The sequence below is a fragment of the Semicossyphus pulcher genome, unplaced genomic scaffold, assembly GCF_022749685.1.
Source record: "Semicossyphus pulcher isolate SPU_LCO1_2020_fin unplaced genomic scaffold, fSemPul1.0.p SCAF_25, whole genome shotgun sequence".
Lineage (NCBI taxonomy): Eukaryota > Metazoa > Chordata > Actinopteri > Labriformes > Labridae > Semicossyphus > Semicossyphus pulcher.
Genome location: NW_027211699.1, coordinates 7,438,215 through 7,459,917, shown reverse-complemented (window position 1 = coordinate 7,459,917; position 21,703 = coordinate 7,438,215). Strand labels below are relative to the sequence as shown.

Sequence of the window (21,703 nt, the reverse complement as noted above, 5' to 3'; positions counted from 1 at the left end):
ACAGTTTGGTACAATGAAAAGCAACGGGCTCAGGCAATGATCATTCTAAGACGGCAGTATAAAAACCAAACAGTTTATTTATTATATACATTCAATAATAATGAAGAATAAACAGAAGGCAGACACAAGGATGGCAAAAGAAAACATTGTGAGAGAAACACGTCACTTATTGAAAAAAAAACACTTGGATGATGAGCTTTTAGGAGCATGTGACATAAAAAAAACACATGCAGTTTAAACTCGTTTTGTAAAATCCCTGTACAAAAAAAAAACAAACTCCCACTGGGTTGACGTGAGCACAGCGCGGGGAGTCGGGGTCAGCAGCTGAGGAGAACTTTCAGCAGCACCTCTGAGCTCACTCTGCAGCCTTCAGAGGATGATTTAGTCCGACTAGAGGAGACAGAACCGAGCGAACAGGAGTCACAGTCGCTGCTCGATAAACATTGCACCACCAGAATGTGAGCTTTTGCAGACTGAGTTAAATGTTGCTAAATGAGCATCTCATGTGGGCGGGCTCATAATACCACATAGCATCTGTGCTCAGAGGCAATTTAAAGGGTAGTTTTGTTGTTTTTTTAACCAGGTCCCTTTTGTTTTTACGTATTTTAAGGTTTAAATGACAAAAAAATATGGAACAAGTCAGACACAGAAACGAAATAGGCTGTGATAGCTGCAATGCAATCCTTTGGGGCAATTGCATCCAATCAAAGAAAATCCACTTAACATGTTTTTGCCCCAGACCTGCTCAAATTGTTATATTAAGTGCCTGACAACATTACAGAAGAGATCCTAACAGAGATAAACCTTTTTGTTTAAGAGTTTTAACCAGAAAAGGCCTTTCTTCAAAGCCACCAGACTCCATTGAAAAAAACGGTAATTTTACCTTGTAGAGAACCTGGGAGATAACTAGTCGCCCGCTGCCTTGATTGGTTAGTTTTTTGTGTTATTGTGTGTCACATCCAAATTGACCCTTTAAAACACCAAAGTCACACAATAATGTAAATAAGTAACTAACAGAAGCAGCCGTAATTCCTATGTATGAGGAGGTAAAATAACCGTTTTTGTCAATGGAGTCTGGTGTGTCTTAAGAGAGCGATGGAACGCCTGTTTCTAGGCAAAAATCCCGTAAATAAAAAGGTCTCTCTCATTAGGGATCCTTTCTGTAATGTTGTCAGACATCCAGCATAACAACATGAGCCTGTCAGTGGCAAAAACAAGCTCTTCAAAATTAGGTGCGTTTGCCCCAAAGGATTACATTACAGCTTGTTTCACTGCAGCTGGCTGAAGCAATCTACTGGAGAAAAAGTCATTTAAACCCCAAATATTCACAAAAAAGGACCTGAATTTGTCTCTGAGGCCTGATAATCTTTGGGTGGCAGGCATACCAAATTAAACTTTGCACCTCTGATATGACTGCTGATTACCACGACGACCACAGCGGCACAAAGCAGAAATAACCCAAATTATTGAAGCGGACCTTCCATAAAGCGACTGAAGGGCCTCTCGCACCTCGACACTCTGCAGTGGACCTCAACTGCGACTCCTCGCCACTCCTGTCGCCTCGTATCGCACAACATCCCATCTCTTTCCTCCTCCTCCTCCTCCTCCTGCTGCTATGTAAACACCCTCCTCCTCCTTCTCCTCCTCCTCCAGCACTAGGATTTGAATTCATGCACAAATGAAAGATTCTGACCGACACCCTTCCTCTTGCACAAAAGCATGCATAGCAACACTTCTGATAATACTTGTAAGGAATAAAAAGACAAAAAAAAAAAGGAGGTAATGCGCGTCAAAAAAATACTCATTGGACCTACTGCACACAGTTTTCACAATCATACAAAACACAACCCCTCCTCGCGCTGTCCGCACTCTGCCCCCCTGAAACTCTTCCTCTCTTTTAAAGAAGACAGCAGGGGACGTTGTTATCCTGTCAGCGTATGATTAATGGCTCAGCTTCTCACCTTCACCATCAGCGCCGCCAATTCCCTCCACTCGCCACCCACACATTGTTTCATTGTTCGGAGAGGTGGCCGCAGCTGGGCCACGTCGACACGGTGTGGACGTTTCCCCCCTCTGTTCGTTTCGCCTGTAATTTGGCTCCACTAATTCAAAACCTCCCCTCTTCACTTCTGCACGTCCCTCATGACCCCGTCCGCTCTGATTTCCCTTGTCTGCAGCAAACACCTCTGCATTAAAAAATAAATGAGAGCGCGGACTGAATTCAATTTAGCAGGGTTGTTTGGTTTGCCGCTCACAGAATTCCCCAAATTGCTGCAACCTTTTAAACGCGAGTCATTTTGTAGACGCTGCTTTAGTGCCATTTCCCAGAGTGCTGTTTAAACACCGCACTGACGAATGCAGCTTCAACCCGCCGGTTATAAAAAAATACAACAAAATAAAGGCAAGAAATAAATCAACCACAAAAATAAGAAATACATCAGGACCAAAAATGTGCTTTCAAGAGAAAATCTTTGGAACCAAACAATAGCAATAACAACACAGTGAGAGTATATGGAGGTGTGATACATACAGGACAGACTTGGTCGTTTGATGACGCCTTCACACGGAGGAGAACTTTAAAACTATTCAGCCTGAACGATCCCAGAGCGCATGATGAACCTTTAAAATGACACCTACTGACAGGGGTCCCTGTCACGATACAAATGATGAATATAAATAGAAAACTGATAAATTCTCACTTCAAACACTCCCAAAAACATGACAGCAGTCTCTTTGTTTCGCTCTTTCCTAATCTGGGATCTACGAGATTGGACGCAGAGCGGCTCCAGCCTGAAATCGGGCCGGGAGGAGATTCCCGTTTCTGGCACGATGATGACTCCCATGTGGGCTTCTCCTGCTTCAGATACATCTGGTTTGTTTGTGTTCGACAGGTTTCTTTCCTTCGCTGCTGCAGCTGGAATGTGTGACGGTTCAGGAGAGAGAAAGAAATGTGCCTGGTCCTTTTTTGGGAAGAAGAAGAAGCAGATGGAGGAGGAGTGTGTGTGTGTGTGTGTGTGTTGGGGGGGTCGGTTTCTCAAAATGGACGTACACACGGGGTCGGATCGGAGCTGAAATGAGCAGATCCGACTTCCTGTCTTAGTGTTTCAGTTATGGAGGATGTGTGGACCGGCAGTGCGGACAAATTAACGGCTCTGTCGCAGAAAGTAAAGGACAGATCAAAGCGTCCAGTCGATGCACAAAGAAAGCAGATGAAAGAAAAAGTGAGGTAATGCAGAAAAAAGTCACTTTGTTTTTTTCTTTGTCACCTTTTTTTTTTTATAATTCTGTTTTGCTTTTTCGCTCGGGGGAAGTTTTAAAAAGGACAAAAAAAAGACTCTTGGTTTCAGATGCCTCCAGGTCTCCTCCAGCTCAACGTCCCACTTTTAAAAAACAACAAGAGTAATCCCCACATCTTCCATCCTGAGGAGTCCGATTTGTTTGTGCATGATCACACCGGAGGGACGCTGTAGCTTTAAATCAATGTAGTGTTTAAAAACAGAAGTACCTTTTAAAGTAACGTGGGGGACAGAAGGAAGGACTTAGTGTCTGATTTGGGAAACTTTAAGGAACAAAAAAAAGGGTTTAGATTGTGTCAACAAGCAGCCTCTCTCCTCCCAGGTCCCGTAGTGTATTTTCTTAAAATTGTCCCAAATTGTGCCCCGTAGTTCAAAGTTTCGGGCTCCAGCTTTGAGACGCGTGGGGCAGTTTTTGTTTCCACGTCGGCGACACACAGAAGAGCACGGAAAAAACTGATGAGGATGTGGCAGATGACGTCTCTCGTCACAAAAAGAGAGAGGAGAACAAAAACATGAGTCGTCGTGGTCGTGGTCGTGGTCGTGGGTAGTGTAGTCCGTGTGCGGGGAGAACGGAGGGGAGCTGCTGCCAAACAAAGAGCTCGAAAAAGAGGGTTTGGAGCGATGTGGAATTCCTCGGGTGTGATTTGTGGTTTTAGTACGGAGCGAACCGACTGTATCCCGCCCGGTATAAACTGGCCTGGAAGACAAAACACAGTCACAGTTTGAATCTGTATTTAACAATCCACTTCCTGTTTCCTGTAACAGCTTCTTAAATAGCTCTCAGATCCACTTTTATCACACCAGCTCTGATATAGAACCAGCGTGGGACAGTTTTCAGCTTTTCAGCTTCACTTTGCGTCGCTCCTCATTAACAAAGAAATGTTTTCTTTAATATGAACGAGATGTGCCACTTTAAGACGTTTAAAAATCACTCCCTCCAGGATTTCACAGCCTTTTTCTGTGATGCCTGATTCGGCAGCAGCTTTTTAAAGAAAGTAGGAATGAAAGTTTTACACATCACACATCCACTGTGCTTCAATACAGCCGTCTATTGGCTGAGCGAAACGGTTGATTTCTGAGACATGAAAGTCAATAGCCAGTTAAAGCATTTACCTCGTTCTACTGTTAGCTTCGGCTGCAGCAGAATAACACAGCTGTTAAGAGACGGGGGGATCTCTATCTCACTGTACAGAGGCTATCTGAAATGAGCGCTGACACAAACATCAGCAGCAGCCTCTGGTTGGGCAATCGACTCAACTTAAGACAGCAGGAAGTGGCTAAGTGGACTGCTGAGTTTCAGCACAGACACATGAATAAATGATTATAAGAAAACATCCTTCCTTTTTTTTATTCTCGTATTTTTCTGCACAACTAAGAACCAAAGAATTAAACACATCTACACGTGGATTTACAACAAATGATACATTTATTTTCTGTATCTAAGTCGGTTTTCTCACCATGGCTCCGACTCCGTACGCAGCAGCAGCTGGAGTTAAAGCGTGGTAGGGGTCTGTAGTGTACACACGGCCGTAACTGGAAACACACACACACACACACACACAACTCATTAAGTTCAAATAAAGGACAGTATTATAAATGAGGTTACTTGTGGAGTCATATGTGCAGAGGAGCTACATTTATAATGAGTTTTCATAATGAAGGCAGAAAGGAAGAAAACTGTCGGCACATAACCGTGCATGTGAACAACGTAGGTTTAAACTTTAACATGGATCAGCTTTGCATTTGTTTTACGAGGAAGAAAAGCATCAGCGTGTTTGTCAGAGTGTGGGCTGTGTGGGCTGCTGAAGAACAGATGACTTCCAGTGAAACAATTTCATTTTCGGCTGTATCCAATCTGGACACCTGTCGGCTATCGCCTGATGACGTTACAGCCTCTGGGAGTGAATGATAAATGACTTACAGCCAGGACTTCCTTTTCCGTGCGCTGCATTGTTTACAGTCCAGTTAGCAGCTTGTTAAGTTTGCTGAAACAACATCATGATGCAGAGTAACAAGTCAACATGAAGCTTTGTCAGGTCTGTCCTCAGGAGGAGGAGAAAACATTTGCTGAACGGAGGTCGGATCCATCGTTTCTGATGCGTTCGAGGAAGTCGGGAAATCTGAACGCTGAACAGCTTCAGCGACACAGCGTCAAGGGAATTTGTCTCAAGCTGAATGTTTGATCTGGAGCAGATTGTTCGCTGAACTTGCAGCAGATTTCTGTTTATAGAGATTAATAAGAAGCTGAATCGTCGTCAGATGACAGATTGTTTTTCCTGCGTACGCCGCAGCCTGCTGATACGTGATTGGTCAATACTACTCGGACTACAAACGTCCTACAAACCAGAACACTTCCTGTACTCACATCCGTACACATTTAGACACTACGCTGTATCTGAAGCATTGTCAGCACTGGTATCTGTGTCACTTCCTCCCTGCTCAGAGGCTCATTAGACCACGGCGCCTCTCAGGTACATTTTACACCTCAGCTCATCTCCGCCTGAGATATCAGAGAGCATTTTTAAGGTAAAGACTTGATGGCTTTATCCATCCGAGCTGCTTCACTCACACAAACGTCCTCAAGCCTCCTCTCACTGTGATGTATCAAAGCAGCTCTCACAATGCATCGTCCTTGGATTCCTCGTCACAGTCTCTATCTCCGCACTGATGCGGTACGCTCAGGTGTGTGTGCGCGTGTGTTGAAGTGCGCGTCCTGTGTTGAACTCACCTGTCGCTGTAGGCGGCGGCGGCGGCGGTTGCTCCGGTTACAGCGGTGGGCTGGGCGTAGCGATAGGCAGCGGCAGCGGCGGCAGCAGCAGCAGGGTAGCCTCCCTGGAGACACACACACACACACACACATACACATTAGAACTTACTCACATCTGGGTGTGGGTGTGTGTGATTTGGGGGGCGGGGCTTATTTAGAGATGGAATATACTGACATTTTATTATAAGGAAAGCGTAAGGATGCTTTTTTTTGTCCATTTTGTAGATTTTAAATGATAATTTCTGTATTTCATTTAATGTATATAATATTTTTTAATCGGAAATATAAGAAAATGTAGCTTAAATTATATATTTAGTCCATAAAAACTTTAGATTTCCTTTAATTTAGTGCAAAAAAACATTTTCCTGACTTTGCTTCTGATATTTTCTTACATTTTTTGCATGTTTTTGATAAACACACACTCACAGAGGGATTATAATGTGTGTCAGTGTATTGCATTTCTGTACAGAGGAAGGAGGAGGGAGCGTGGGGTTGGATGTGGTGACATAGAGGGGGAGAACTGGACAGTGGAGGTCGAGTTAGAAGGTTTAATTATCACTACAGGAGAGACAGAGGGGGGTAGAAACCGTGATGACATCATGTTCACACAGGTGAGGCGGTATTAAACCTCACTGGGCGGATAAGAGAGGAGAACGCCTACAGTCTGACACAGAAGGTGAAACTATCAGAGACATATTCATGAAACATCTGCATCTGTTATTCGTATTATTTGTGTTTTTCATGGAATCAGGAGACAGAAACAAAGAGAGGAAATAAAAGTCGCACACATTAACACACCCACACAAGCCTGGACTGTCTGATCGTCCTCCTCACACTGACACTGCATGCACAACCCAAATTAAACCTAATAAGTCACAGAAACACACCACCGCTGTGTTTGGATCAGAGCAGAAACACCGCAGCATCCTTGAGAATGAGGGTTAGGTTGTTAGAGGGGAGAGAGCAAGGCCTTCTGGGTAAGCGGAGGGTAGTAGAACAGTATGTGTGCATGCAGAAGCTGATCAGCGCATGCTTCAGGTGTCGTCCTGGGAGGAGTCGGGGCGGTTAATTCAGGCATGTTCTCAGGCTGACGGGCTGAAGAACGAGAGCCTCCGATTTTAAAGGAATGAAAGCTGAAGTTTAGGATCCAATTTAAAGTGTTTTTTGTGCTTGTTGAAAGTGTCATTAGATTAAGGATCGTTGTCATTTTGGGCTGGGCGATAAAACAGTCTAAATAGGGGATTGAGATAAAATGTCAATGACAAAGATTTGATCTGTCCGTATCCAGTGAAAAATGTCCAAACAGCAGAAAAAGAAACAACGGCTCGTTAGTCTGCAGGATCTTTTCTGCCTGCTTCCCTCTGCAGACGATTGTTTGAGCTGCTGCTGAAGAAGGTGAAACTGAGGGGTGTGACAGCGACGGTGGAAGAGTTCTCCTGTTATCCTCGTAGGAAGAAAGGTTGAGGAAATTGTTTGGGGTTTTTTGGGGGGCTTTTTTGGCTCTTATCATACGGGACAGCCGAAGAGAGACACAGGGCTCCTACACATTTCAAAATTCCACACTTTTCAAGAGTCAAATTTCCAGACTTCTAAGGAGATTTTTCAGACCAGATTTGACATCAAAGTGCAAATCGCAAGATATTTATGTAAATAAATGGTTTTAACATGTGTGTTACATTCTGACTATGTATGTTATTACTTTGCCCAATAACTGCCAGGAGGTTGGATCTGTAGGTACTGTAGCTCACACTAATCGATTAACACCAAACACAGACGAGTTCAATGCACAGACCTTTACTCGAGCTGTAATGCTCAAACTCAGTTTTAGTCTTTTTTGGAGATGTTTAACGATTTTAGACAAAGTTTGCAGTTTTCTGGTTTTCTTCTCTAGTTTGGAATCTTTCTTTGGAATCTTATATTTGGGATTTGGAAAACTTGCAATTCCCCATTATGGCTGTACACACTAAGTACAAATTTTGGTTTGCACTTGCTGTCTGAATTTTATATTTTATAAAAACAGAATCGGGCTAATAGTCTGGAAACACAAATATTTTGCCATACTTATCCAGACCTGGAAATTACTCAAATCTAATTCCTTACTTTTCCATACTGCGTAGGAACCCTGGGGACAGAGAGTGGGCGGTGACATGCACCTAATGATGGGCAGACCGGGAGTCGAGCCTGCGATCAGTGCGTCGAGGTCTGTAGCCTCTGCACGTGGAGCACCTGCTTTACTAACTGAGCTAAACCGGCGCTCCTTGAGGAAATTGTGGTAGTGTCAGCCTAACTACCCGACCAGACTGCTGTATTAAGAGTTCTTACTGGTGTAATTAGAGTGTGGCCGGTTTGTGTCACATCCCGTGCCGTTGGGGGGCCTGTTTGTTTCTCTCTGCAGTGGTGTCCCGTTTGTGGTGGTCGTGGCTGGTTGGGTGGGTCCATATCTGTCTTATCTGTTTTCTGCACAGTGTCTTTTGATGTTCCTGTTTTTACATGCTTGTCATGAAAGATGTTTTGCACAGCGAGTCTGCGCCTGTCGTGTGGTATATAAATACACTTGACTGTGTCCGCTTGTTTGGAAGGGAGGAGATTATTTATTGTGACATTTTAAGGCAACTATTTATTTCAGGACACTTTAAAGACTATCAGGATGCTGCTGAACTAAGTTTCGTTTTCTTGTTTTATCAGTACGATGACAATAAAGTATCTAGATCAGGAGACATCTCCTGTTAAAACCTCCTGAGACCCTGAAATTTAACATGACACTTGTTCAATCTGGTGATTTCATTTGTGTTAATATTCTTCAAGTGTCTCCAGGATTCCTTCATTACCAGGATACTCCTCAAAATGGCCGCATTATCAAATGTTATATCGCGATAAATATCGATATTGACAGTAAATTGTCAGAATCAAATCTTAATGATCTTTATCGCCCAGCCCAGCAGACTAAAGCGACTCGCTTCTTATTGGATCAAACCCAGAGAGAAGACTCAGTACATGTAGTCGTTTAGTAAACAAACAAACAAACAAAGCCCGTCGCCACAATTGGAACACAAGTTGCACACGTCTCAGTGAGTTAGTAAGAAAACCATCAATTCAAAGCAGTGGTAGTTTTTCTTTCTTCACACGACTAAAAGGAAACAAGTTCCAGGTCGGATCAGAAGGTGATTCGTAAGATCAGAGCAGGTAGTACAGGAAGACAAAGCACACGGTGGGTTTGGTGTTGAGTTGACCCTACCTGAGGCAATCTGGGACTAAGGACTGAGTCCTGAAACACTAGTCTATAGAGAGAACAGAAACAACCGTCGTCAACCTGGATACACACACACACACACGCACACACACACTCTTGTTCTCACAAACTCCAACAATGAAGCACACCGCCGCATCCGCCCACAGAGCAGCCGTTTAAATCAATACCTCCAAGTTGTTTATTTCTGCCACAACCCTTTAATCATGGAGGATCTTGTGTGCAATGCTACACGTGGTTTGTTGTGTTTCACCAGGCAGCTCTGTGCAGCGCATGACCGGACGCACATGCAGCATCAAACCCGGAGAGAGGAGGAAAAAACAGGAGCAGGAGAAAGGCGTGAGGGAGGGGACAGAGAGGGCGTGTCTGTGGGAGGTGAGTTTACTTACATATAAGTCTGCAGCGCCGTAAAACCCATCCTGATACACCACACTGAGAGAAGAAGGAGGAGGAGGAGGAGGGAGGGAGGGGGTGCAAACGGAGTGGTGCACAGACCCAAAACCAGTGAGAATACACGGCAAAAACAAAAAAAGAGAGGGAGAGAAAGAGAGAGAGAGAAAGTAGTTATTTCACACCCATGCAGCATGCAGAGGAAATACAACTCCCATTTAAGCTCCATTTAAACTGAACCATTAAAAACACTCCCTTGGGGCTTGTAGGTAAAGTCCATTGAAGTGAAATGAGAACATAAAGTGCGATTGTTCCCCAGCGAGGCGATAAAGGTTACTTTGAATGGATCTGTGTTTTCAGTGGAGCACATATGGAGAGGGTATTTCCTGCAGCCCGACCAATTTCATCTTGTTTACTCAGTTCCAGTGTCATCCCAACCGCGGGGCCATTAACCAATCGATTCGGCTTTGATCTGAATATCACAGCAGTCACAACCCCATTAGCCAATCAGCACAGCACAGCAACCGCATGCACAGTACGCACACCGAGGGGGCAAAACAACATCACAGTGGATAATTTGGAATCTGCGTCTACATAACGACTGCATGCTGTGTGTGTGTGCGTGTGTTTGGTATCTGTGTGTTTATTCAAATGTGCCTTCGGATGGTGCAATCCCATTAGTGCGTCATACTCGGCTGAATAGCTTGTGAGCTGACTGACAATGTGGCTGCTGAGGGGAGTGAAGTGTGAATGATGTTTGAGCACGAGGAGTGTGTGAGCTCAGCTGTATTAAACAGAGACCTGGTCAAACACCGGGTGGGGGACGACTCGAAAAATGGCTCTCCTCATTTGATCTACCGGGCGCTGAACAAAACGACTCGTCTCGACTCTCTGAGCATCCAAAATGTGGTTTGTAAAACATACACAGGTGATGTGGGGAAGCTCAGAGCATGTAGATGTAACGGGGGCATATATGTACCTTTTTCACTCACTGTCTCGTTATTAAATCTACCTGGTTATAGTTTCTATGCGCCTGCGAGGACCTCCAAACTCCAGAGCCCCACCTACTTTATTTCTTCTTCTGTGGTGCTTTCTATAAACCCCTTTCGCCCCCTTTTGAAGGAGAGCTGGGTGTCATTTATTTGGGCTAACATACTATCCTTATTGATCGTATTCTTGTGTAGGGCTGCACGATTAAGGCCAAAATTATAATCATGATTATTCATGAATTTCAGGGACATTTTTTTAATGTACTTTCACATTTCAAAAAACAGCATTCAAGTCCATTTTGTGCTAATTTCCGGCTCGCGCAAATATTGCATTAAACTAAGACTTGAAGCTTTTTTTAAATATAAATTTGGCGCATCTTCTAGAGGCTACATATAAATAAAGTTGTGGGAGGATAGGGTGTCGCGCTGTGCAGCGTCGCTGTTATGGATGTCTGACGCTGGAGGATGGGGAGTAGCTCGTTCTTCCTCTCGGCCTTCACACACTCGTCATGCTGCACTGTGTGCTGTTTTTAGCTGCTTGAACAAGTCAGTCGTGTTGCTTTGCGGCGCAGACACAGATTTCATTACCCTAAACCTGAAATACCTCCGAACAACCGATGACGAGCTGCTTCAGGGGACCGCTGTTTCGGTTTAACGAGTGACTCGCTCTCTTCCTGTTTTAGCGCAACAACAAGCAGCGTTCAAAACACGTCAGTCGCCTTCATGACACGTTTACACAAACAACACTTCAAAGACGTAACAGATAGGGATGCACGGTATTAGATTTTTTGCCGATATCCGATATGCCGATATTTTACAACTCATTTAGCCGATTACCAATATTTTTTTCCCGCACACCTAATTGCAGAGATCATCAACTCTCTTCTGTATTGGAATTAGCGTACAGTATAATGGTGATACTCTTATCACATTTGTTACAACGGTCGGGGTGACGGGTCTTGAGAAGTTTGTAGTGTTGAAAGACTCTATCGGCCGATACCGATAACGTGCCGATAATATCACGCATCGAGATGTTTATTTTGAATGAAAAACAACAAAGAGGAATTCACGAGGACCGCTACGTATTCTCTTCCTGTTTTCAACAGCTGCTGTAACCAAGGCAACCACAGACGCATTCGGCTGAAAGTCACCAGTTTACATGGTCACTCGTTGAACCGACACGCCGCTCTCTGTTGTTTACTCTTACACTATAAACTGCCGCTGAGAGGTAGGCGCTCATGACACGACACGCCAGCTCCCCCAAAAGTGAAGCCCAAACCTCTCCATCGCCCCCTGTGGGAGGGGCTGTTAGTTTAGGGAGCGCTTGATTTGACGCAACATCGATATCACCATCCATCATGTTTATTTAATTTTGGGAAACAAAATCGGGATTCATTTTCGATTAATTGTGCAGCCCTATTCTTGTGTATATATTGGCTTGTGTAGGAGCTGGAGCAGGAAGTACAAATGTGTTTATCAGGATAAATGGTGTTAAAACATTAAGAGATCCTGATGTCACAGTGTCTCTACTCTCTAAACAATGCAGCGCAGAAGTCCACCAGTTACATAAAGTCAACTACTCTTTAATAACAGCGTTGTATCTTTCTTACCCAGGGTAGGTGGGGATGGCAGGCTGGGGCACGGCGGCCCGCACGGCGCTGTACACGGGTCGGCCTCGACCCCTGAGGTGGGCGCCGCGAAACGCTGCTGCTGCTGCTGTAGTGGCTGCTGCCGCGGCAGACGGGTACGGAAACCCTGGGACTAATGAAGGTAGGAGGAAGCGAGAGGTGGAGAGAGAGCAGGAAAAGGCCAACATGAATAGAAAAATATGATGGAAGGAGGCTCAGGATGAATAATCCAACTCCTGCCTTCAGGGGATTCATATCAATAAAAGTGTCAGAGTGGAGAAATGCAAAGCAAGCAGTGCATTAATATAAATTACAGTTTGGACTGTGACTAAAATGCAAAGTAGGCTGCAGTGACACAGTGACAGTTTCTACTGTGAATAAAGGAGACAGAGAGCGGCCTTACCTGCGTACAGCTCAGGTCCATACACGGCCCCCACCATGGGACTCAGCTTCCAGCCCGCTGACGGTCACACAGAGAGGACGGGCGGTTAGTACGGGCGGTTTACAGAGAACAAAGCATCCTGTATGCCTGCTGCAGTTCAACATACATGCTATTTTATACTCTCTGTTTACTATATAAAATACATGTGAATGTGGCAGGCTATCAAAGCTACACACCTTGATTCTACTGCATATTTGTCTTCTGTTACATTCTTTGCTATGAAACCTCTGTCTCGCCTCTTTCACACACGCACTGCTCTCCTGATAATGAGCCGATACTGTCCAGGTGGGCTGCATGTGTGAATGCAAACAGCCAAATATTTCACTCCGACTTTACGCAGACTTTTTCCTGCAAACCTCCGAGTAAAATGTCTGCAAGAAGTCGGGGTTAGCCGACGTGTGAACGCAGCAGGTCGGGAACATTCACCGTGATATTCATGCGACCAGAAACCAGAAGACAGGAAGATTAAAAACATCCGAGGTTGAAGAAGGAGGATCGTTAACAAGACGACAGCAGAGATGTCTGGGATGAAGAGACACAACGTGCTTTAGCAGCTGTGGGCGCTTTTTTTGCGCACTGTTTTTGAGTTGCTGTGCGCCTCGTGTTTTTGAGGAAACGCTCTGAGCGCCGCAAAAAAAAAACTCAAAAGCAGAAAAGAGCCCGACGTCATTGCCGTTTTTTCTCCTTGTCCAATCGGATTAAAGGAGAGGCGGGCCTTCTGTCAGTCTGTCAGCTATTGATTCGGTGCGTTCTGTCTGATCAGTAATAAAAGATGATTCTCCAGCCCTCTGTCTGGCTGTGAAAGCTCTCTCCGATGGTGATCTGTAGAATTTGAGTTTTATTTAAAGAACACTGACGTCACGGCTGGTAGGCGGTAGCAAAAATACCACATAGATAAAGTGCATTAAATGTGCTGTTTGCTTTACATAACGTTGTTCCCTCCCTGCAGCAGAGCCTGGACTGTGTTTTAACCTGCCTGTGCGGGACACAGTTCACCATCAGCGTGTGTGTGTGCGTGTGTGTGTGTGTGTGTGTGTGTGAGGTCGTTACCGTAGGGCAGTGTGCTAAGAGCCTCTCCGTTCGGGTAGGGGCTGACCATTTTCTTGTTAGTCATCACCCTGGCGGTGGCGTTATTCACCTGGGGACAGAAGAGGAGACGGTCAGAGACGCACACACACAGTGCTAAATCACAAGGCTGATTTAGAGGTTTATTTGTCCTGTGCTAGCGTTGCGCTTGCCTCCATTCTGTTATTCATGTTGGTGCATCTCTCGTGTTTATTTGCTGGTGACGGATGAATACTTTATTTTTAGTTATTTACTTTGTCTGTTCATTTTTAAATCCACATTTCCAATCCAAAGTCCCTGCAAAATCTATTTTATCCATGTTGTCCATTATTAGTATAATTATTACTTGGAGAGCACATTTTCCATCGTTCCGGCCTGCATAATGAATCTGCTGTTTTAGCTTGTTTTTATTGTCTAAGTGCCCATTTGAGAGCATTTAAGTGAGCTTAAAGTTAGCTGCTGGAGTACCAACGATAAGGACGAGACAATGCAACAATGGATCGTTTTCTGGTGACGAATAAATAAATGTTAATTAAACTGGTTTCATAATTTAACCCTCTCGTTGCTGTGTGATTTCATGTTGTGCACGCTGTTAGGGGGGTTTTCATCATGCAGTTAAAGGAGAGTTGCTCAGCAGACATTCGGTGATTCATTGTACAGCTGCGGTGGCTGATTTGGGTTATTTTGCCGCCGTGATGACACATAAAGAGGGCTTGTTTTCTGCATGCACAGCAGCACAGGTGAAAAGTACCGCGGGTCTCTCCGTCAGTCGTGTGTGCGTGTTCTGTGCATGCCGGCTGACATTTCAGTCTTATGCTCCGGCTTTCAAACCAAGATGGCTGATAATCTCCTCGCTGAGCTTCAAAGGCTCACACTCCGCTCCCTTCATCTCTCCTCATCTTCCTTTGATGGGCTTTAAGAGAGGGAGATTGTGTCTCGGTAATAACCCGCACTGTCCGAGTGTGCTGTCAGAGCTCTACATCTGACTGTGTGCTGAGCTAAAGATTAATGACCTTTTGGCTAAGAGGGGAGAGAGTGTGTGTGTGTGTGTGTGTGTGTGTGTGTGTGTGTGTGTGTGTGTGTGTGTGTGTGTGTGAGAGAGTGAGACAGAGGAATGAGAGAGTGCGAGTACACGCTGCCTTCCCATTCAGAGGACCATTAAGTCCTGGACTCTCTCTGCTTCTCTCAGTGAGTCATGTTCTTTCTCTGCCGGGCTTCATTCAAATGGAAATCAGGTTTACCTCATTTTTCCCTCATTGCAAATGACAAGGTCAGCAGCAAATGATTCAATTAGCCTAGCACGGCTAGCTGCGTGACGCAACTGTCCGCGGGTGTCTGAGTGGAGTTAGTTAATTTTAACACTTGTTGCATGGATGTGAAGTTTTCTCTCGACTTCTTTTGTTAAGCTAGTAACAGTTGATGGTAATGAGGGTTTTAGCTTAAAGTGATAATCTCGAAGATTTTCATGTAAATGAAAGTCTGTTAAGTCACTTTCTATCGCCGACTGAGGTAACACAATGATGACTGAGCCTATGGCCCGCTGCATTTTGCAGTATTACAGTCTGGCTGTCTGGTGCGACTTTCGCAAAAGACATCCCAAGCGGCGCAGAGTTAGTGACGCGTTTTCCATCAGCCAGCAGTGGTTGGTCTGCCAGAGAGGGTAGGCGGAGCTAAGCGGCTGCTTTTCCGCTCTCTGCAAGTGTTGCGAGTAAACAGTAATCTACTATGGCTGAACAGACAAAGAAAAGATGGATGACTACAGATACAACTTCAACAAGAAGTGAAAATCCAAAGAAGAAGAAACAAACTCGACGCTCAGATGAAGCAAACAGTCTAACGCCATGTCCACACGTACACGGGTATTTTTCAAAATGTTGCGTCCACACACAAACGCTGTTTAGAGTCATTGAAAACAGATCTTTTGTAAAACTCCAGCCAGGTTGAAGTCTTTTAGAAACTCCGTTTCCACGGAGACGTGTAGACGGGGTAAACAGTGTTTTGGGCTCGTGACGTCAGGCTGTGCGCCGTTATCTGCTTTGTGAGGCGTCACAAATGAAGCATTCCTTGCAAAATGATGGATGTGACAAAAACAGTGATGCTTCTAACCTTGCTAACAGGACTTCTTACACGTTTACATGTACAGTTACTCGTCCACTATGTTGAGGAAAGGAGGCCACTGCGCTCCACTCCGCTATCAGTCAACACCTATGATTCCCTTTCTCGATGCGCCATTGCAGCGCGCCAGGTAGTCCTCTGACAATAGATTTATTCAGACTTTTGATTGGCCACGATTTTATAATTCTTCTTTGCATGACCGGGTTATATCGCCCCCTGTTGGTGTGGCGTTGTCATGACAGCGTTTCAGTTGTGTTTTCGTCTCGATGAGGATTTTTTTTCTAACCGTGCTCGTGTGGACGGGATTGTTTTTGGAACCGAAGGAGGGAAAAACTTTTTGATAAAATACCCGTGTACGTGTAGACATGGCCTAAAAAGGAAAGCGATCGTCAGCGAGGAAAATAAAGAGCTGGAAGCCAATCTGAGAAGTGTGCTCCCACAATTACCGTTTATGGCCACAGGTGGCGCCAAAGAGAACGAAACAGAAATCTTCGAGATTATCACTTTAATGGCGCCTCTACTGGTTATGTGTTTTTGTGCAATCACTGTAAATTGGTGAACGGTTAACCAACTCATGCAAATCAACAGAATATGGAGGGCAGATCTCAAAGTGTTAATAATTAAATATACATTCAGCCTCTCTCATCCCACTTCCTCCCTCCCAGTCCGGCCAGAACATTAACAAAGTCACATTTCCATATGAAACCAAACTGGTGAGGTTTACATACCTAAAAGAAACAAACAAAACAATAAAGGGAGAGAAAGAGGGGGTGCAAAAACATCTCTTTGACAAAATTAATAATCATGTAACACAGAAATTACACGCAGCCAAATATGGGCGCATCACATGACCAAGAGTGAGTAACAAAAAAAGTAAGAAATAAAAAAATCAGCCAATCAGCAAGCATCGGATGCAGCATAGAGACCAATCAAAACGATCGCAGCACTCCCACATCGAACACGTACGAGACAGAGATGGGACAGATCAGTAACGAGGGAGGGATGCAGGTGAGGAGGAGAGAGACAGAGCCAGTCCATGTACAAAAAAACAGGAGAACGAAAAGATGGAGTGAAGAGAAAGAGGAGCAACAAACACACACGGAAATAATAATTACTGTTGAAAACAAAACATGTATCCCAAGGTGCATCATTCAAATAAAGCAATTAGGTTTGGTGACCATTCTCCTGAAAGTCTCATTATATGTGGTGGGTTGAGAAACAGAGCACCAAAGGATGGAGGGAACAGAGAGAGAGAGAGAGAGAGAGAGAGGGAGAGAGAGAGAGAGAGAGAGAGAGGGGGAGAGAGAGAGAGAGAGAGAGAGCAGTCCTCATTCCCAAAAAAGGAGAGAAATTAAATAAACATGAGACACTTTGCCAGGCATTAGAACTGTGTGTCACAAACTGAGACCACTATGACTACGACTACGACTACGACTACTAGTACACAGACAGTCCACTACAAGAAACCAAACCAAAAAGAGAAAACAAAATGGCAGCATAAAAGAGACCCAAAAAAACAGTAAGGTAAACCCCATATCGGTTCAGAGATGCATATGGTCACACAGTGAGCACATCTGGAGCAGCATGGTTTCTAAACACACTTTTATTTTGACAGCAATAAGCATTAGATCCCCATGTTAATCTTGTTATGGTTTTTCAGAATAAGAGGATTTTGGGAAGTCTTTGTCTCGGCCAGTTCAGACCAGATTCACAACGAGAGGAGCTAAAACTGTCGTCAAGTTCAGCATTATAATCACCGCAATGTTGTTGTTTTTCTAAGCCAGAAGGGACCATATCTGGGTCAGAGGGCGGCGCTTGAAAGGCCCCTAAAATAAATCAGTTGTATGAGAAACACTGACCAAGCTAACAAGCTAAGTATGGAGAGACACTTATACCTGCTTATTAGAGCTGACATAGCAAACATAAGGGCCTGTGTCCACTTACAGCATTTTTTGCCCTGGTAGCGCCTGCAACCTCAATACCAGAGCGCTTCTCTTGGGCGTTTACTGTTGCTAGGTTACGAAAGTTGACTGGCGGCACTTCTGTCTTAAATCGCTCTGTGTGCTTAATATTTGTGCTTTTATTCGAGGACATTTTTACAAAGAAAACAAAAACAATGGAAAGGAATCGTGTCCTGGCGTTGGCAGCAGCTTTATATCTGGAAAGTGAACCCTCGTTAAAAATGAAAGGATTTGCTTCTCCTCCGCCATTGTTGTTGACAGAGTTGATATCCTAAGCCCCGCCCCTTCTTGATTTTGATTGCCCGGTGGGGAAGAAGCGCCATTGATGAATGCAGCGGTGTTCCAAAATTTAATTTCCAAAAAACAACTGATGCCAAGGTGTTTTTGCGCTGAGGACACTGCCAGCAAAAAATAAAGCTGTTAGTGGACACAGGCCAGAACACTCACCAAACCTGGATTGTATTTTAGGACAATTAACCGCAGAGGAAGCCAAATTATTTCTCCAATATTTGCATGAAGATTTTTTGGAAGAGGCAAACAACAAAAACAACCTGACAGGTTAAGTTTAGTGACTGAATTAGCTGAGGTGACACCTAGCAGGCAGCTAGCTGGATCTATCTAACACACCCCCTGTTAAGTATAACTTAAATCAGCCTTAAATAATTCATATATTCATATACAGCTGTCATGGAAGAGGAAATGAGCTATAAACAAAAAAAATGTTGTTTGTACCAGGCTGTAAACATGTAAAGTTGGGCACTGTAACACAGGGGTCTATGGGGATTGACTCGCTTTTGGAGCCAGCCTCAAGTGGCCATTTGAGGAACTGCAGTTGTTCCATTTTTCAGCACAGTTTGGCTTTTACACATGCGACTACACACAACAGTGTATCGTGAACAGCAACTTCCGGCTTATGCGGCTGTTTCATGTAGCTGGACATTTTTTAACAATCAAATATATGAATGTGGGAAGTTGTAGGGAGTTACTTGAATTGGTTGCATTTGAATTTAGAGCTGTTGTTCAATGGAAGACCCAATCTAAAACCAGCAGCCTTCTAAAAACTTGTTTTGTCATGATGTCTTGGTCTGAACCGGCCTTAAGAAAGACTGTTTAGGCGTCCTTTGCTAGCGATGTACATTTCTACTATTTTCTATTAGCCCAAAGCCTTACATAAATCTGTGACGTCTTAACTCAAATGTCTCTGATTGGCTGATATCTAACGATGATCCACTTTAAATCAAAGCAGGCGTGTTAATAAAATAAAGACACTGCAGAGTTTGCCTTGCAGCTCGGGGTCTGCGTTCATTCAAAGCAGCAACAGGGAGCAAAGCTTCATATAATTCTGTTGATTGTTGTTTAATTAATCAATACAGTGAATACTAAACATAATGAATCCAATGGGGAATTAATCAGATGGATTGTGGACAGCCGTGTCATTGCACAGAGGAGGGTGATTACATTCGGTGATTCCCAGTGAGGTGTTAATGACATGGTGGTGGTAGTGGGGGAGGGGGGGGGGGGCATGTGGAGGATAAATTACTGTTAAAAGATCCAATCTGTTGAGGGATGCTGTGTCCGTCTGCCTGTGTGCCGTGCTCTGTAACATTACATAACAGCTTACACTGCGTGGGCCCGACACATAAAAACTCACCATATAAAGAGTAAAACTGTAACTTTGCACATACTGCTGTGTCTAATGCCCAATTGCAGGGAGGGGGTGGGAAGGGGGGATCAGTTCAGTGATAGATGTTTGTACACAACTTACCGTTGCAGCAGAAACAGCGAGTGGTTACACCGGAGACTGACAACAACACACAGAAGTCGTCAGGGAAACAGAAAAAATATAATAAATAAAGGAACAAATAATCCGAGGAACAAAAGAAACCTAAACACCACCCGCCCCAGTGCCCCCCTCCTCCTCCTCCTCCTCCTCCTCCTTCTTCTTATTACCCCATGAGGAATAAAAACCTGATAGCAGCAGTGTCAGAGTATAAGAGAGAGAGGAAAGAGGATGAAAAGAGGGGGAGGATGCTAGCTCTTGATGCTAACGGAGCTAGGAGCAGCGCTGCAGGAGTCAGAAGGTAGTCGGTGCTCTAGAGAACAAAACAGATGAAGAATGGAGATATGGCCTTAAACCCCCCAAAACTGGACTACTTAGAGCCTAAAGTGCATCGAGCTGAAACACAAGTTGTAAAAGCAGATAGCAAATGGACGCCGCCCTCCTTTATAAGAGCAGAATAGTTGTCTGGGTCTGTTTCTGAGGAGGTATGTGTGTTGGATTTAGCAAGACATGACTCATTTGTATGTGGTAAAGTTAGGCAAAGAAAGAAGAGTGTGTGTGTGTGTGTTTGGAAATACAGTCGTGGGTAGAGTGGCTATAATTTCCCGTTTTACCAGTCACCACAAAAAGAAAAAAACAGACTAAAAGACAGAAAACTCAAAAGAAAAGAGATGACAATAAATGGAGAGCAGACAGAATTGATGGCAGAAAACAGTTACGACACTTATTTTGAAAGGAAAAAGGAAGTGACAGGAAGACAGACTCGACTGGCAACAAGTGATGAAGGGACGAGGAAGAGACAGAACACGGAGCCGACACACAAACGCAAAACAAGAGGGCTGAAAAGGGCAAAGTTTGAACTCTCTTTCCCCTTTTCTTTCAACCGTTTCTACACCTTCACACACACACACACAAAGCACACACACACAGGGACACACACACACACACACACGTTCATTAATCTTTCCTCAGGGTGTCATGCAGCAACAGAAAGAAGTAGTAAGCCTTCACCTCAGGCCATCGCCCGTCCATCAACTCACAATTCAGACGCTCTAAATGGAAATGATGCAGATCAAATAAGTTCATCATGTTTGTGGGAAAGTGAGCTGAAGGCCGACTGAGTCCCGCTGAGGAGTGTGTGCCGGTCAGCATGCAGAACCGCAGGCTCAGCTTCTCATCCCCCTCAAAGCGCACACATCCATGCAGAGATGAAGGCACGCTCGACTCAGCTATTCAGACGTCTGACTAAAACTCTGCGCTGCGGAGGAGCCGTCCTTCTCCAACCACACGGATCGATACACAAGCTCGGAGCAGGAGTTAGTGGGTGAGAGTGTTTAGGGTTCAGCTTGGTCTCTGAGCCGACACACAGATGGTAGATGGAAAATGTTACTAGAGTTGTGCTGATACTGAAAATAGGATTGGAAAAGCTTCTGATAGTGCTGAAAATGTGGAATCTGCGAGTACACCTGTTCATGCACCGATCCGGTGCCATAATTTATAAGCCCTGAACAAAATATACTCATTTCTGCTGCATCAAAACAGGGGCTGCAAGCGGAGCTGCAGCTAGCATTAGCTTAGCTAACTTTAGGTGCTCTGCTTGTGTTAGCAAAGTCACACAGAAAATGTTATTTTGGCTGCTGGTACAGCAGGCGCATACAGGGACTACAGACCTCCACACATCGATCGCAGGTTCGACTCGCGGTCTGTGACCATTTGGTGCATGTCATCCCCCACGCTCTCCTGCCCACATGACCTGTCTCTCTACAGCAATCCTATCCGCTAAAGGCAAAAGCCAAAATGTAATCTTAAAAAAGAAAAGAAAAAGTGATTTAATCCAGTAAAAACGCCGAATAAAGCAGCAGCAATTTGTGTCTCTCCTACGCTCTTAGACAAAAGTGGGACAGATGTGTCAATCAAAACTTTTACAGATTTATTTATTCATCTCAGTCATGACTGACTGTCACACCACATAATGAAGAAAAGTTCTCCCGGAGAACTTTAAATCCTGTTTGTAAGACGGAGA

The 21,703-nt window shown here is 44.4% G+C and overlaps 1 protein-coding gene across 4 annotated transcripts in view; it reads right to left on the bottom strand.

Moving 5' to 3' along the window:
• Window positions 1-1,599: 1,599 nt before the first annotated feature.
• Window positions 1,600-21,703, bottom strand: part of LOC138603990 (RNA binding protein fox-1 homolog 2-like) — a 57,250-nt gene continuing 37,146 nt past the window's right edge. For 2 of the 4 annotated variants that reach the window (XM_069675782.1, XM_069675784.1), the window contains 7 exons: window positions 13,810-13,897; window positions 12,721-12,777; window positions 12,300-12,450; window positions 9,700-9,742; window positions 6,025-6,128; window positions 4,754-4,829; window positions 1,600-3,993 (listed from right to left, as the gene is read on the bottom strand). In XM_069675782.1, coding sequence (XP_069531883.1) covers window positions 3,949-3,993; window positions 4,754-4,829; window positions 6,025-6,128; window positions 9,700-9,742; window positions 12,300-12,450; window positions 12,721-12,777; window positions 13,810-13,897 — 564 coding nt within the window. In that variant the 3' untranslated portion in view covers window positions 1,600-3,948. Of the gene's footprint in view, window positions 3,994-4,753; window positions 4,830-6,024; window positions 6,129-9,298; window positions 9,342-9,699; window positions 9,743-12,299; window positions 12,451-12,720; window positions 12,778-13,809; window positions 13,898-21,703 lie in introns of those variants that run through there. The other 2 variants (XM_069675783.1, XM_069675785.1) reach the window with 2 other exon arrangements.